We start from the raw sequence: 18209 nt of genomic DNA on the forward strand, positions 1-18209 counted from the left end.
TTTAGTTTTCTTTTTTCATCAAAAAACAATGGGTAAAAGAAAACTATGTTGAAAATTATTGGTCAACGAAATTAACACTGCATTGAGGAGTTCCAGGCTAACAACAGGATAGCGTGTGGCTGTGAGTGCGCAGATGTGTGCGTGTGTTATGCACACATGAAATGGACCAACTTGTAATTGTGATTACAGGCTAGAAACCTTGTCCCTTTTGCAGTCAAGTCCATAGTGCTGTTTCTATAACAGGAGGAATTACAACAAAAATACAATTTAATTTGCCTGATCTTTCAGTTTCAACTGTATTGTTTTGTCTTTTCACATAGAACAGATGCAAAAAAGCACTATTTGACCTGTTTGTGAGGTCCTCTGAGAATATGTGCACGAGCGCCTTCACATGCCGTCCTCATCGCCTCCATAGAAGGTGTCCCCAACAGGTCAGTGATTAAATCCAGCTACACAAAAGCACACACATCACAGTATACTGAGACACCACAGTTTGTTGCTGTTTTTCTTTTAAGGAGGAGTTTTTTATTTAATCATGGCAGTGACTGGTCAGTGATTCCTGAGATTAGGGACAAAACAGGTTTTAATTTTCTAAAATCATATTTATATATAATTGTTACACAAAGTTTTGGCCGTCTCACCATGTTTTGGTACAATCTCCCAGGTGTAACATTTTTTAATAATTTATGTTTTTGCTGGAGAAGTGCAAGGTTTTTGTCAACACCGGCAGACACAAAGAAATGCAAAAATATATATTTTAAATTAAGTTGTTTCAGCTATTTTGACTGTTAGCAGCTTCTCTATTCTATTGTTTATGCGCATATGTTTTCAAAGTAATTATACCACATTTAAAAGTAAGCTTGTTTTGGCTTTTTATTATTAGAGTTACAGTCATACATATTTCCAGAATCTTGTATTTAATCTCTATAAGAAACAATCATAGTAAGCAGAATGCAAATTACACATTTATTGAGAAAATTACATATTTTTATTGGAAGATCATGAGGGAGGAAAATATATGGTTCTCCAAAAGAGAAAAATAAACCAAAACTCCATATTATGGAGTTGACAAGGTGCTGACGGTGGTGACACAAATCTGACGGTGTTGACACACTAGTAGAAAACAAGATATTATTTTTTTCAAAATGGCCATTAAACCTTAGCAACCTTTGTAATATCTCAAGACACATCATAACAATTCTGTTTTTGCACATGTCAAGTTCTGCATCGTAATAGTTCACCAGCAAGTAGCTACCTACTACTCCTTGATTCCTAAAGTACTCTGTGGTTGTGTGTTTAGACCCTGCTGGACTTTCTCTCCTTTTGTCTCTCTGTGCTTTCTTCCAAAACCTTCTCTTCTGCCTTTTTTCTCTTTCTTTCAGATCACTGGTGTTCTTTATTTTTCTCTTTTTCACTCTATTTCTCCATCTTCCCCTTTCCTTTATGAGAAACTCTTTCTTCAACTCAGGCTGGCTGTTAATTTTTTCTCTCCTTCTTTTTTGATACTCCCTGTTCCTTCTCTTTCGTTCCTCTACTGACAGGTTCCCCTTTGCTATTCTAGCCTGAAATGTACCATTTTGTAATTACTATAATTTTTCTGAACCTTATGCTTTTTTACAGATTAAGGATGAATATTCACAACACAATTATTCATTAAGCAATAGAGATGCTATCCGGTCTTTAAGTCTGATGTCATTAGCCGTTTCCAGGTCCAAACTCCGCTGCAGATCCCAAAGTCAAAGGAACTCTGCGGCATCACTGAGAGTTACAAACTGTCTAAATTCTTTCATCTTTAATAAAATGATCAGTGTGGCTGCTCTACCAGGTCTAACATCCAGGCATCCATGAAAACAGAATATATGAAATTTAACGGAGTTAGAAGTTAGATTGTTTGTTTCCACCTGAACATGATATACCAGCTCTGCTATCACTTCCAACATAAATGGAGACAGAAAACTAAACAGCAGTGACTATTGTCAGGTTACTGAAGTTGGGCTAGCTGGTATATAATGATGTGCTACATGATCGCTAGCGACACAGCTATGTTAGCATAACATAAACAGTGAAGCTGGAGGATGAATGCTAACTTTTTTCCACTTGATAAAAGTTAACGTGAGGGTTCCCGATGGTTAGGCTGACAGTGATCACTGACTGTTTTTAGGGGCTTGTTCAGATGTAATAGAACAAGATAAAAAGCATTAAAACATTTTAACAGCACAACAGGCTTAATAAAGAGTAGTTTAGGCCCGGAAGCAGGATTCATACATCATCACTTAAAGACCAGCTCTCGGGGCAGAGATAGCTCAGTAGATGCCACATGATCGGAAGGTTGGGCATTCAAATCCAACGAACAGTGGCTATCCTGGATTGGTAGCTGCCCACTGCATCACTGAGTGAATGGGTTAAATGCAGAGGACTAAGCATTTTCCTACAGGATTAATAATGTATACATAAACAATGAGATTCAAGATAAGACAAATTTGATAATATTTGACACATCTGTAAAGCAGAAATATCAGTAAAATACACAGGAAGTAATGTATCTGAAATATTAGTTAAAAAAAATAACTTAATATAAATATAGCACACTTTTGTGGCATTTGTCAACACCATTAGAAAAAGGGTCAACACCGTCAGACAAAAATCCTGATGGTGTTGACGTCTAATGGTGTTGACAAAATACCCTAATTTCTCTCATAACACATGTTTTTCTGACAGAAGCCATCTTGTTTTTCATCAGTTGCTTATGGCTTCTACAATCTACCTATATTAAGCTCTTTTTACAAAAAAAGAAAATTAAATCTTGGATTACATCGACTTTGGTGTTGACGCAATACGGTTGTGACACAGCGTTTTATCAGAAAGGTATGTCATAAATGAAATAAAAATAAAAAAGAATTATCACAGCAGTGACCTCATGGCATGTATATCAAACAGGAAGTGGTAAAGGGGTCCTCAGAGTGTAAGCTACCCACAATAATTCCTGATTTTTTTGTACTTTTAGAAAAGTCTGATGGTGTTGACAAAAACTCTGGACACGATTTTAATCACTTAAAAAATGTGTAAAAATAAATTTTCAATCGCATATTTTCATATTATATAAGGTATTGACTTAAATACTTACTGACGAGAACCATGATATTTAATTTTACATTACTTTTAATTTTCTTTCTGTATTTTAATATTATCACACCTGCTTCTGGACAATGGATTTTTAAGGTACTGGTAATGTATTGTACCATTTAAAATAAATATATATGTATAAAAAATGCAAAATCATACTTTTGTTGTATAAAAATTGACTTGGTTTGTCTTTTAGGCAGTTGGGTTAACACTTGTATGCATATTTTTAACCACAAAATTGGGTTTTATCTGCCGGACATGTTTTGTCCCTTATCCCAAGAATCACTATGGTAACGATTCTATTTTTAACATTTTAACAAAAAAAAAAAGGGGAAAAAAGACACACTGTTACTTTTATGAATCAAAATCTTCCCAGACTAAAAATTTCTCATGCCTTGCAGATTATCTTTTGTCATTTTATTTAAATTAAGTAGCAAATACCTGCTGAATAGGACTTTGGGCTTGGAAGAGGATGCGTCGCCCTAGCAACTCAGCAAAGATGCAGCCTACAGACCAGATATCAATTGAGTTGGAGTAGTGGCGGCTCCCCATGAGGATTTCTGGAGCTCGGTAGTACTGTGTCACCACTTCCTGAGTCATGTGTCTTGATTCATCGGACTCCTCCACTCGGGCCAGGCCAAAATCACAGATCTGAAAGACAGCCATTCAGATATTACTGCAGCTCTTTTTATCTTCTGATTTCTTTTTATTCATCTCCTTTCTTCTAAAACCCATCAATCTTGCCAAGATTTCTTGTCTCCTCTCTGCCTCCTTCAGCCACTGTGCTCGAGCATGTACAGTCGTGGCCAAAAGATTTGAGAATGACACAAATAATGGCTTTTACAAAGTTTGCTGCTTCAGTTTTTATGATACCAATTTGCCTATACTTTAGAAGGTTATGAAGAGTGATCAGATGAATTGCACAGTCCTTCTTTGCCATGAAAGTGAACTTAATCCCAAAAAACCCACTTCCACTGCATTTCATCGCTGCCATAAAAGGACCTGCTGAGATCATTTCAATAATCTTCTTGTTAACTCGGGTGAGAATGTTGATGAGCACAAGTCTGCAGACCATTATGTCATGCTAGTTGAGTTAGAACAGCAGACTGGATGTGTTAAAAGGAGGGTGATGCTTGAAATCATTGTCCTTCCTGTTAGCCATGGTTACCTGCAAAGAAACGTGCAGCTATCATTGCGTTGCATAAAAAGGGTGTTAAGAGATTTTGTTTAATGTTTTATTAAATAACATGCTTTCCCTAAATAGGTTTGCGAATGTACAATGATGTTCATATATTTTATACTACATGTATCTTGTCACTACACATGCACGTGAGCCTTGCTGACTTCTAAGAAAATGACTGGCATAAGGAGGTTGCCACAGGAAACCTCACCTTTGCTGAGTTTGCTGAGTCTGCCGTTGGGAACAGGAACCAACTGGCTTCTGTTTCCCTTAAGATAGGCTTGACCAGTTCCTTACTGACAGTTGAACGTATATGTTTTATGCTTTGTAAGGAGTGGTATGTTATCTCTTCCTACATGTGTCTGTGACGCAAACATGCTTGAGTATAAATAAAGCTGACTGCAAAGCCTCGGTGTGGGTATCACCCGATCACTCACCCGTGCGCATGACGTAGTTCTCTGAACAAAACTCTGACTGTCTTGTATTCCTTCAATGTGTTTTATAATGTCTTACCACTGACATTTAATTGGTCCTTCGAGCCGGATTTATTGATTGATATTATTATATCATCTAACTATTCACAGACGGAGCCGCCGAATCCTGACGTCGTGACTACCTGCACTGTAAACCACCGCTTCTAGCGAAGCAAGGAAAAGCCCAGAGTCGTAAATTCGCCTATTGGCCAGTGTCTTATACAGGTCCACGACGACAGGACTCGGTGACGCCGGAAAAAAGAACACAGCGCAACATTGAAGGTGAATATAAAGCAGCCAGAAACACTCTGCGTTGAATAATCGATTTTTAGGCTGACACTGCTCAAAGTAGAAGGGTCCTGTGTGGACCAAAAGGACAGACGTGTCCTATTGTAAAACGTCCTGTGTGGACCGGGCCCTGTGTGGACCCGCACGTAAACGCTCGCCTGTGTAAGACGGACTAAGTCGCCCTGTGTGGGCCCATTCCGCAACAAAAGAGAGGTTGGTAGCTCGTGGTTTCATTTCACTCCGTGAGTGAAAGGTAATGAGAGTGTCAAATAAAAATAGGATTTTTTCTAAACGCGCTGTATGTTTGCTGAGGAGTAAGTGCTTCATTGAATAGGAACTCTAGGCTCCTGCACTACTCCTAGTGTTTTCCTGTGAGTACTGAATGGTGAGGAAGAGAAAGGTTGCGCATCAACGCATAAAATTAAGTCCGCCCTGAATTTAGTTCAGGGTAGAAGGCTGACTTAATAACCTCCTCTGACTCTAGTACCAGAACGTCTCACAGTGTATGTTGGCAGTATTAATAAATAAAAGCAAAACAAGGTGTAATGTTTTAAAGCATGGAAAGAGGAATGAAGTGGAATAAACAAAAGGTTAAATTAAATTAGAGCTTATTTAATGTATTCAAATTGATAATAGAAGGATAACAACCGGTAAACTGGTATTAACAATGAAATATAGTTGGCAGGACGACCGTGCCTAGAATGGATAGAATGCATGAAACCAGATAACTCACACAAACACATATTAAATGAAATAGAGAGATGCATAAGGTATATTAAGGTTGTGTCATTGTTCAGCCAAAGAAAGTGTGTGAAAAGGAAAATGTCTCCAGCTTGGGAAAGGGTGAGACTGCAGCTCACCCTAAGCCCTTGGTGGACACAAATAAAATATTGTAATATACTATTGCTGTTATATAAAAAGATAATAACATTAATAATGAAATAATATTAAATATGAAGAGGCACCTCAGTCAGTTGTGATGTGAGGTGGATAATTGTTAAAAGTAATCTGTATCAAGCTTAAGGTTTGCTCAAATTCAGTATAATGACATATGAGATGAAGAAAATAAAGAAAATATGTAAACTAATTAAGTGCATAGAGACACTTGACCCGCTTGTAAACCTGTCATCCTAGATGAGATTTTGTTAAGATGAAGAGCAAACCTATACTACCAAGCTAATGAGCAAGATACACCCTTTTTATTTTGTATTAATTTTTTTGTTTTTCAGAGCAGAAGCTGCATGATATTAAAAGCTCACACATGCAGCAGTCTGTGATCTCAGTTTTTTCTCTCACACTTCTGCTTTGTTTCTGACAGCAGTTCTTTTTCTTTTTGTGTCCCAACTCGTGTGTAAGGCCTTCATGCCATCAGCAGCAACTTGTTTTTGTTTGTTTGTTTTGTTGGTTTGAAAAACAAATCTGTGATCATACTTGAGGATCACAGTGACACGAAATGATTAGGCACATGATTTACTGATGCCTAGTTTTAGAGCTGTGAGCTACGAGCTGTAAGCAGTGCAAAGTTTTTCCCAACTTAGAAGTTTGACATATGTAACAATGTATGAGATATATGAATTATTTTAAAACGAAATAGAAATTGTCCAAAATGCCTTAAGAAAATATGTAGTGCTGTATCTACAGAGAAAAAAGGAAGAAGAAGCATTCAGTAACTTGGAAATAGCCTTTCTACTTGCATGTAGATGGAAGTGCAGGTTACATGAAAGCTGTTTTAACACAGGCATTTGAGAAAAACAACGTCTGCTTGCATTTTACTTCTGCAAATTAGACTCTGTTGTGTGCAGGCGGTGTAGCTGCAGCAGAGGCAGTAAAAGGAGCTGACTGTGTCAAGGCGCGACAGACAGACAGAGAGACACACAGACAGTTAGTATGTTTTTTCAGCAGTACATCATTTTGCAAAAATTTGGCAGAATAGAGGTATGATTACTTCTACTGGCAATCCAGTGCAACATGGAAATCTTTTAAAGGTACAGCTAAAAAATGATTTGATGACGTGTAATGGGAAACCTATTCTACCTAAATCCCTACATAAAACAGCAGCATTAGTGACACATGGGCATTGCCATTTGTCAACAGCAGGGATGGTAGATATTCTTTCTAAACAATTATACTCAAATTTTTTTTTTTGAAAACTCAGCTAAAGCATATATAAGAACATGCATAATTTGCCAAAAACATAATGCACAGGGAAACCTTAGACCAAAAAGAGGTAACTTTCCCACACCACCTTATCCTTTTCATACAATCCACATGGATTTTATTGAATTAAATGAATGTCAAGGCTCAAAATACGCTCTAGTGATTATAGACGTATTCCCAAAATGGCCAGAGGTTTACCCAGTGAGGAAAAGCTCAGTTGCAAAAAGTGAACCTTTAGACAAATCTGTCAGAGAAACAGCTCTGGCAGAATGGATGACAAAACTGTTGGAAAACTACTAGGATATTGTTTTGAACAATAAACTGCCGAATGATATCTCTCCAGTGTCTTGCAGGTTGAAACCAGGTGATTGGATCCTGATTAAAGTACTCCAAAGAAGGAACTGGAGCTCACCAAAGTGGGAGAGTCCTTATCAAGTCCTAATCACCACACCAACTGCCTGTAAAATAGCAGAAAGACCATCCTGGATTCATCAAAGCCACTGTAAGAAAGTGAGTGACAATCTAGACATTTAGACGCCGACACCCCTAACTCCTGGTGATTTATTGGTGAAGGGAGGGCTGATCGGGTACACCCCGCCCTCTTGCTTCTTGCCGGTAGTCTACTCATCAGAGGTCACAGGTGTGTCTGGTCATCATGAAGACGCTCGTCCTCCTAGTGGCTAGTATTGCACTCCTAGTGAGTTTATTAACACTCACCCAAAAGAAAGAAGATGAACAACACCGCTAATTGTAATCAGATCGCTGGAAAAGGAGAAGGTGCCCCTGTGAACACAACCAACCGCTCTAACGGCACTTACTGGGTGCAAGGAATGGCCTGGCTATGTGGACAACGTGCTTATTTCATACTACTCCCAGGCTGGACTGGAGTCTGCGCTCCCATCTTCATATCAGATCACACCTTCAAAATAACTGTGAGAAACACCACGATGCCTCGAAGACGACGACGAGACATCTCCGCAGTGCAACTACATGACCCCATCTATGGCAGTGATGTGCCAGAGGAATTTAAGCTTTGGAACACCGGACAAAAGGTCCTCCACTCACTTTTTCCATGGGTGGGCACCGGAAAGAACATGTTAAGAATTGAAACTTTGGACTACCGCTTTGGACTGTTCCTGGATGCCTCATGCAAAATCAACAATCAACAAAATGAAGAGCCCTCAGCCTGACAAGGGCCTTGGAGGGCCTGAAGACCCTGAACGAGAAAATGAAAGAACATTCGGGAGTCGACATTTCGATGTGGGACAGCTGGATGGATATGTTCGGGAAGTACCGTACTCTGGTGTCATCAATTCTAGTGTCCATGGCTGTATTTGCAGCAATACTCACTCTATGTGGATGTTGTTGTATTCCCTGCATTAGAGCATTAATCAACAGACTCATAGCAACTGCCATCACACCACATGTTACGTTTCACCAAGAGACGATGATGTTGCTTACACATCAGGACCGAAACACAGACTTTGAAGAAGAAGACAATTTTAATTATTGTCAACAAAGTGAAAAAAACCTAAATGTTGATCATATCAATTTTACTAAATGATACTCTGGTTGAAAATGTATACACAAGTGACTAGAAGTTGAAGTATGTAAAAATATTTGAACAACAGCAGGGAATGTTAAGAGATTTTGTTTAATGTTTTATTAAATAACATGCTTTCCTAAATAGGTTTGCGAATGTACAATGATGTTCATATATTTTATACTACATGTATCTTGTCACTACACATGCACGTGAGCCTTGCTGACTTCTAAGAAAATGACTGGCATAAGGAGGTTGCCACAGGAAACCTCACCTTTGCTGAGTTTGCTGAGTCTGCCGTTGGGAACAGGAACCAACTGGCTTCTGTTTCCCTTAAGATAGGCTTGACCAGTTCCTTACTGACAGTTGAACGTATATGTTTTATGCTTTGTAAGGAGTGGTATGTTATCTCTTCCTACATGTGTCTGTGACGCAAACATGCTTGAGTATAAATAAAGCTGACTGCAAAGCCTCGGTGTGGGTATCACCCGATCACTCACCCGTGCGCACGTAGTTCTCTGAACAAAACTCTGACTGTCTTGTATTCCTTCAATGTGTTTTATAATGTCTTACCACTGACAAAGGGCTTCACAGGCAAGGACGCTGTTGCTACTAAGATTGCACTTAAATCAGCCATTTATTGGATCATCAAGAACTTCAAGGAAAGAGGTTCAATTGTTGTGAAAAAGGCTTCAGGGCACCAGCAAGCACTCGGACCGTCTCCTAAAGATGATTCAACTGCAGGATCGTAGTGCCACCAGCTAGCTCTGAAATGGCAGCAGGCAGGTGTGAGTGCATCTGCATGAACAGTGAGGCAAAGACTTTTGGAACATGGCCTGGTGTCAAGAAGGGCAGTAAAGAAGCCACTTCTCTCAAAGAAAAAAACCCCCATCAGGGACAGACTGATATTCTGCAAAAAGTACAGCAAGTGGACTGCTGTACTGGGGCAAAGTCATTTTTTTGGATGAAACCCCTTTTCCGATTGTTTGGGGCAGCGGTCCCCAACCCCCGGGCCTCAGACCGGTACTGGTCCGTGAGTCGTTTGGTACCGGGCCGTGAGAGTTGAGGCTCAGGTGTGAAATGTATGGTTTTCAGGGTTTTTATCGGTTTTCAGCGTTATTTTGTTATCGTTTTTATCGTTAACTCGGTTTTCCTGGGTCTCTTCAAGCGTGTTATGAATAAATCTTCTTTTTTTCGGTACCGGTACTAGTTTTATTTTGTTGTATTTATCCGCGACACCTTAAAGGCCGGTCCGTGAAAATATTGTGGGGCATAAACCGGTCCGTGGCGCAGAAAAGGTTGGGGACCGCTGGTTTGGGGCATCTAGAAAAAGGGTTGTCCGGAGAAGAAAAGGTGAGCGCTACCATCAGTCATGTCACACGCCAACAGTAAAGCATACATTCATCTGTGGGGCTGCTTCTCATCCATGGGAGTGGGCTCACTCACAATTTTGCCAAAAACACAGCCATTAATAAAGAATGGTACCAAAACATCCTCCAACAGCAACTTCTTCTAACCATCCAAGAACAATTTGGTGAAGAACAGTGCCTTTTCCAGCATGATGGAGCACCATGCCATAAGGCCATGCCATAAGTGGCCTGGAGAACAAAACATTGAAATTTTGGTCCATGGCCAGGAAACTCCACAGACCTTAATCCAATTGAGAGCTTGTGGTCAATCCTCAAGAGTTGGGTGGACAAACAAAAACCCACTTATTCTGGCAAACTCTAAGCATTGATTATGAAAGAATGAGTTGCCATCAGTTAGGATTTGAGAAGTTGATTGTTAGCATATCAAGGTGAATTGCAGAGGTCTTGAAAAAGAAGGGCCAACACTGCAAATACTGACTCCTTGTATGAACTTGATGTAATTGTCAAGCCTTTGAAACTGATGAAGTGTTTGTAATTATACTTCAGTACATCACAGACACAACTGACACAAAGATCTGAAAACACTGAAGCAACAAACTTTGTGAAAACTAATATTTGTGTCATTCTCAAAACTTTTGGCCATGAATGTAGCAGAGTTTCACTGATGGTTGTTTTTCATGAATAAAAGTATAGTTTGATAGTCTCTGTGTGTATATTAATGGCTAACTTTGCTTATTTGGTCCCAAATAAACAATGACAGAACATTACTTTTGAGGTTTGAAATCATACTTTTTTTCTACCCTGAAAAGCATATGCAGTTTCTTTAAATACAATTAACTTGTATCTTTGTACACTGAATTGACAGTGAATAAACTCTGACATGTTAGAAACCCCTAAGTTCCATTCTAAATAATTAATGATGACTGAGTGAAGATGGTGGACAGGACCTTTCCCATACACATTTTAATTCACTGGTAGAGATAGATGTGGGAAATGAAGCAGAAACATGGAAACTTCGGAAAAAGTACACTAGGTTGAAGCCAGGAATAACACATCTCTTATTTGAAGAGATGTCTTCTGGCAAAGAAATGTGTATCTGGCAACTCAGTGCCAGAAACTGTAAACCGACAAAATAAGTGGGATATAGAAAATCTTAACTTCCCAGTGCCAGAAATGGGAACCCAAGAACGTTAAAAAAGAAAGACGGAGAAAAAAAAGAGCAGATGCCATGTGATGGACAGAGGAGAATGAAACTGGCATCTTGTTGCAAGTATAAATGGAGAAAAGAAGTGCTAATAAGGAAGAAAAGAAATAATGGTGCTGGCAACTCAGTGTCTTTTGCAGTGAGAGCTGGAAAGATTTTTACTACTCATAAATCAAAGCCCTAATCTTAAACTTTTTAAATAACCTCTGGAGACTGCAATGACTTGAGGCAAGTCAGCATTCCTTAAAAGTGTTTTGAAGCATGCTCAATCATCCAGGTAAGTAAATCCCAAAAGGTTGATTCTGTTCATTTGGATGTAGCACTGAAAACGCTACGTCCAGATGAACAGAATCAACCTTTTGGGATTCCTAAAAAGTCACTTCAGGAAGAGTGAAGATGAAGCAGAAAAAATGAAAACAAAGTGTTGAATGAAACAAAGAAAGTTTGGGTAGCAGATAGAACTGTCCAACTTAATGGACTGCATGTAATTTTGATACCTTAAGTTTCTGTTCTCCTATTGGTGAACAGGAACTTAAGGTGGCATCTCTGTGGCAACTTGGCCATGGTCTTTGATAAAACCAGGGTTTCGTATAATACACAGGTGTCGAACTCCAGCCTTGAGGGCCGCTGTCCTGCTTGCTTTCCAACTAATCTGCCCTTGTAGCTTCTTTTTGGCAAAGCACACCTGATCCAGGTAATCAGCAGCAGGTAGGGCAGGGATATCTCAAAAACAAGCAGGATACTGGCCCTTGAGGACTGGAGTTTGACACCCCTCGTATAATAGGTCATTGTAAAGAAGAACTGTTGGAGTTGAATTAAACTATCCTTATTTGAGGTAGAGACAAGGTTGTCTAGGAAGAGACTATGGAAAAAAAATAGAATACATCCTCACTCTTACTAAAATCTCTTTCTTCAACTATGGTTGTTTCTCTGGTAGTGGGCTGAAAGATACTGTGGTTCTTTTTGTTAGGAAAGAACTGTGTGGTCCAAGTGCTAGCTTGTTTTCCCTCTGGCCTGTTTCTAATTTGTTTTTTTCCTCCACAAAGATCATTATCTAGGTTATTGCAGCCCAAGCAGTCATCATTCTTTTAATATTGCTCCCCAAACAAATGACTAAATCTAATACTTCTGTATATTATGTCAAAATGGATTATCTTCTTTACTTTAATTACATGTAAATGTGATGTTTTAGTTTGCGGTTATGTAGACATGTAGAACACTTTAAAACACCAATGCATTATTAATGAAATAGAAGCTGTTTCTTATGGTTAAATGTTTATTTATTCAAGAAAATGGCAGAAAGGTACTTTCAATTAATATTCATAGTTTTTATTTTTTATCTGTCACATGCCTGTCATACAACTGACATAAACAATCCTTTCCATAGAGATAGGGTTAGAGTTAATGTTTGCCTGTCCCACACACCTTGAGCACACAGTTGCTGTTGACGAGGAGGTTGCCAGGTTTGATGTCTCGATGTAGAATTCCAGCAGAGTGAAGGTACTTAAGTCCTGGTCATGGTGGAGTAGAAACAGACAAATTCATGAATCACGATATCACGATATCAAACAGGCTAAGTGAGTATGCATGTTCTTACACAGGAATTCACACGTATCTGCTCATTTACAAATAGAAATGTTTGATATTTTGAATGAAAATTATACAGTGTTAATATACCCATCATTGTTACCACAACAGCAACAGACTGTTTCATGTAAAAATCAAATTCCTAACTGCCTGCTTCAGAATCAGCTGGGGGGGGGGGGGGGGGTTCTTAAATTACTTAGTATATTTAAACCTAGCATCAGTTTTCTTTAGTTTAATAGAGTTTAAATAAGTTTAAAAGAATATTGTACTCATACATAAAGTAATTATCTCTTTCAGCAAACTGATGAAGCAGCCATGTTGGCCTGTCATCTTGAATACATTGGTTGAGATGGACATTGTTATTCCATCATGTTTTATGCGGCTAAAGACTGACCACATGCGTAGCATGCGAAGAGACAAAGAGAAAAGAAATTGTAAGCATTCGTGTGCATGGAGGCAAATTTTAATTTGTGTCTACACCTTCAGACTCAAGACATGAAGGATCCTATCTATGTTTTATCATCTGAGATAAATCATAAGGTAAAAGCACACACACACGACTTTCATATTTTGGGGGGACATTTCATTGACATACCCTAACCTAATTGGAACCCTGATACTAAAACCACATTTTGAGCCTCAAAAATGCCTTTAAATTTGTGGGGCCTGGAATTTGGGCCCTATAAGAGACTGTTGGTCCCCACAAGTATAGTAACACACACACACACACACACACACACACACACACACACACACACATAAAAAAAAGGAAACGCAACCACTATCTAGATGTCTTCCTCTTCACCACCAGCCTAATCTCCTGAACTTAAGGGCTCTAACACACAAAAAGGTGCATAAACATGCTAATGAGTCACAATGAGTCCAACAAAGTTAGTGAAACTTTGTTTTAGGTGGATGTTTTATGTGTCTTTTTTGTGGGAGCGCTGTATTCATGCTATGGTCCAATCCAAAATTTTGGATGTATAATTATGTTTGGGACACCTGACTGAAGTGTGGGAACAGTGACTTAACTTCTGAATCCAAATCTGAGGACTGAGGAGAGTAAGAGTTTTGGGGGGCTCACATTCCTTAGGAATAGTTTTGGAGTGAGCAGGAGTAGACTGGGAACTGTTGCTGGTGGGTGATATTCCCGGTCTGAAGTTGGAAATTTCAAGGAGATGGTGAGAGGCTGAACTCGCTGTACAACTGAATGATGAGTGAAGAGAACAGTTCCAATGAATAGGTACAACAGATCTAAGGATGGTGAGAATGATTCTCCGAAAGTTCCTAGATATAAAGGGGATTCACTGAAATTGGGCTGTAAAGTTCTTAGCTGGATGAACCGTGTGATGCCATGGTGATACATGCTGAAAGGGTAAGTATGATTCTGTGTTATCTTGTGGGGGGATTTCCTTGTTTGTGGGAGGATTTCCTTGTTTGTGGGAATTCACACAAAAGTCAGACCAAAATGACCTATAGTGCGGGAAGGCATATACAGACACAGAACTGGAAAGTATGAAGTATTGTTTTCAGTTCAGTTAAATTCTTTTTTTTTTTTAACTTTATATTGAAAGGCAAAAACTCTACAACAATACAAAGAAAACAGAAATCCACAACAATGACTAGCAATAAGCAAGCACTTTGGCGACAGTGGGAAGGAAAAACCCACTTTTAACAGGAAGAAACCTCCAGTGGAAGCAGGCTCAGGGAGGAGCTGCCATCTGGTGCTGCAGAAGAAACATGGAGTATGGAAATCCCCCAGCAGCCTTGATCTATTGCAGCATAATTAAGGGAGGACTCAGGGTCACCTGATCTAACCCTAACTATGTGCTTTAGCAAAAAGGAAAGTTTGAAGCCTAGTCTTAAAAGTAGAGAGGGTGTCTGTCTCCCGAATCCAAACTGGAAGCTGGTTCCAAAAAAAGAGGGGGCTGAAAACTGAAGGCTCTGGCTCCCCTTGTACTTTTAAATACTCTAGGAACCACAAGTAAGGCCGGGATTTAAAATTAGATTTTGGATTTAACAGGGAGCCAAATGAACAGATGCCAATATAGGAGAAATATGCTCTCTTTTTCTAGTCCCTGTCAGTACTCTAGCTGCAGCATTTTGGATTACCTGAAGGCGTTTTGGGGAGTGTTTAGGATATCCTAATGATAATGAATTACAGAAGTGCAGCCTAGAAGTACTAAATGAATGAACTAGCTTTTCCGCATCACTCTATCATAGGTTGTTACTAATTTTGAAGATATTCCGCAAATGGAAGAAAGCAATCCTACATATTTATTGAGTATGCGTTTTGAGGGACATATCCTGATGAAAAATGACTCCAAGATTCCTGACAGTGTTACTGGAGGCCATGGTAATCCCATCGAGAGTAAGCATCATGATACTGCCTAAGGGAAACAGAACTGGTCCTAGCACAGAACCCACGAAACTCCATAATTAACCTGAGTGTGTGAAGAGAACTCTTCATTTACATGAACAAATTGAAGTCTATTATATAGACATGATTCAAACCACTGCAGTGCAGTACCTTAAATACCTATAGCATGCTCTAATCGCTGTAATAAAATACTGTTGTCAACAGTATCAAACACTGAGGTCTAGCAGAACAAGCACAGAGATAAGTCCACTGTCAGAGGCCGTAAGAAGATCATTTATAACCTTCACTAAACCTTTCTATACTGTGATGAGCTTTGAAACTTGATTGAAACTCTACTAATTAACCATTGCTCTGCAGGATATCTATCATCTGTTTTACCACTACTCTTCCAAGAATTTGTGAGATAAAAAGAAGGTTGGAGCCAAGAGAGCTGTGTTAAGTGATGGCTTTTTAAGTAATGGTTAACTAGTGCCAGCTTGAAGGCCTGTGGTATATAGCCGATTAATAGAGATAGGTTGATCATATTTAAGATTTAAACATTGACTAATGGCAGGATTTATGTGACTTTTTTGAGTCTTGTAAGAATGGGGTCTAAAAGACACGTTGATGGTTTGGAGAAAATAATTACTGAATTTAAAGATTGAATTGAAAAGTTTGAATTGAAATATCAATTTGAGAAAAAGAGTCTAAATAAAAATGTACATAATGTTACATCTTTCAAATGGTTATGAGTAATTTTTTTTTAAATTACTAATCTCCTAATAGAACTAAGTTTCCCCTAAAAGGTTATCCAATTATCTATAAAACCTACGTCTTTCTTGGACACCTCTCAGACAGTCTGCAGTTTAAGATGAACATGTGCTAAACATGTCATTCCAATCAGTAGCGGTTTTAGATACGGGCGACACGGGCGGTTGCCCGGGGCGGCATCGTGATGGGGGGCGGCATCACGGGCATCGGCAAAAAAAAAAAAAAAAAAAAAAAAAAAAAAAAAAAAATGCTCGTACTCATGCTGCCCCAACGGCAGCCAGCGCATATTGGGAATGGCATAGGCACCAATCGGTTTTCTATCGCCCATTTGCTGGGAGTAAGAGCGCCCTCCGTTTGCGAGGTGCTGCTTGCGGCACAGGGAGGAGAGGGCGGGGCGGCGGGGGATTCTCTGTCTGGCTGGAGCAGCATCTACTAACCAACTCGCAAAATAAAACAAAATAAAAACAAAACAACAAACACGAAAACACCGGACATTATGATACAGACTTATAATTTGCACCGATGTTTTTTCGAAATTCTATACACGAAAACTGAGCGCGAGAGCCCTCGGTGCACCTGCGCGCTGCTGAAGTCAAAGTAAACTTTATTGTGATCTCCGCTACATACAGTCCAGTATATAGAGAGACGAGACGACGAGGCTCCAGTTACAGCAGTGCAAGGAAACAAACAATAAATATAGCAGAGTAAGAAAATAAATATACACTTTAGGACTCGGGGTAAAGGGATCAATAACAATTTAAAATTTATCATTTACAGTTTGATGATTTAAAGTCTCACACATAACCCGTTGAAAGGGGAGGGAGACCTGCTGCTTCCAAATAGAGCACATTTCATTCATAATGTTGTAAATCCAAGCCCATTATGTATTCATGATTTGAATCCTGGGTTGTGTGAAATCCCAGAAATAAACCCTAGACAAAGTTAATCTGTGAACTAAGGTGTAGGTCTATTAGGTTATGTTGTGGTGATCCTCTGGTTGAGGGATGGGTGTTCATACTGGAGTGCAAAATTAAAACCAATGGAAGATGGACAAGAAAAGTTCAACGCCATCAGGTGCTCAGTTTAGAAAAAAGAGAAAAGAAGAGGAGAAGAAACGAACAAATGATACAGGTAAACAGATGTGTCATTGGATAATGGCAGGTCATCCTGAAACAATCAGAATCAGAATACTTTATTAATCCCTAAGGAAATAATGTGGGTTACAGTTGGCCCAAGAAGAAATGGTAAAAATAGTAACAGTAACAGACTAAACTCCAAACAATACATTATGTTACAGATTTTAATATTGATTAGTCAGTGTCAATTGTTTTTTTGTCCTGTTCTCATTGTATGACAAATTATGATGGCTGTTTGGTAGCCGTTTGCATACTATGAATACTCTCTCTCTCTCTTCATATGTGTGTGTGGACAACAGTTTTATGTTAATGTACAATCCTTAACATGTTGGGGGCGCCAGAGGAGTGTTCGCCCAGGGCGCCAAACAGGCCAGGACCGCCACTGATTCCAATTGGGGAGGGAACCACAGAAAACTTCATAATTCGACATTGTTTCGCAAAGTTACACACGGACTCAATATTAATTTTAGTGACCTCCGATTGATGTAACTGGGTCATTATTGTCGAAATGAAGGAATTTACGTTTACCCTTAACCGGTTTAACCAGTTTTAAATTTCGTTCAGTGTTGCCTTCTCTTGCCCCTGGAAGACAATTGGGTGTGTCATTGAGTGGGGAACAACAATTAGACACATGAATGGGTTGGTGGTGTACCAGGGGCTTCTGTTTACGACTATGCTTCTTCCTCATCGTCACCCAGACAACCCGTTCTCCTGGCTGCTTGGAACAATCTGCTGGGGTGAAGCTAACGGGGCCTACGCTACCTTCGGCAGCACCGACTACAGGGGCAACTTGTAAACACATTTTATTCATAATAGGACAGCAAATATTTAAAAAGGAAACACATGTACAATTTTATTAAAATATTACCTAATTTGGAATTTGATGGCTTTTGCTTCCCTCAAAAGCTGCAACAGCAAGGAACAAAAAAGCTGGAAAAGTATCTGGTTCTAAAAAAAATAGCTTGAGAAACATTTTACAATTAATGAGGTCAACTAGCAACTGGTTAGTAACATGAAA

The 18209-nt window shown here is 39.2% G+C and overlaps 2 protein-coding genes across 2 annotated transcripts in view; one reads left to right on the forward strand and one right to left on the reverse strand.

Annotated features, from left to right (window-relative positions):
* The window catches only part of LOC120443675 (Na(+)/H(+) exchange regulatory cofactor NHE-RF3-like), a 182452-nt gene extending 182064 nt beyond the window's left edge, over window positions 1-388 (forward strand). The window contains exon 11 of the transcript XR_005615587.1: window positions 321-388. The gene's annotated coding sequence lies outside the window, so the exon portion shown is untranslated. The remainder of the gene's footprint in view (window positions 1-320) is intronic.
* Window positions 1-18209, reverse strand: part of nlk2 (nemo-like kinase, type 2) — a 226176-nt gene that overhangs the window by 121396 nt on the left and 86571 nt on the right. The window contains exons 5-7 of the mRNA XM_039622899.1: window positions 12764-12849; window positions 3565-3774; window positions 348-449 (exon numbers count right to left, since the gene is read on the reverse strand). Coding sequence (XP_039478833.1) covers window positions 348-449; window positions 3565-3774; window positions 12764-12849 — 398 coding nt within the window. The remainder of the gene's footprint in view (window positions 1-347; window positions 450-3564; window positions 3775-12763; window positions 12850-18209) is intronic.

This window comes from Oreochromis aureus, linkage group 14 (genome assembly GCF_013358895.1).
Source record: "Oreochromis aureus strain Israel breed Guangdong linkage group 14, ZZ_aureus, whole genome shotgun sequence".
Classification (NCBI taxonomy): domain Eukaryota; kingdom Metazoa; phylum Chordata; class Actinopteri; order Cichliformes; family Cichlidae; genus Oreochromis; species Oreochromis aureus.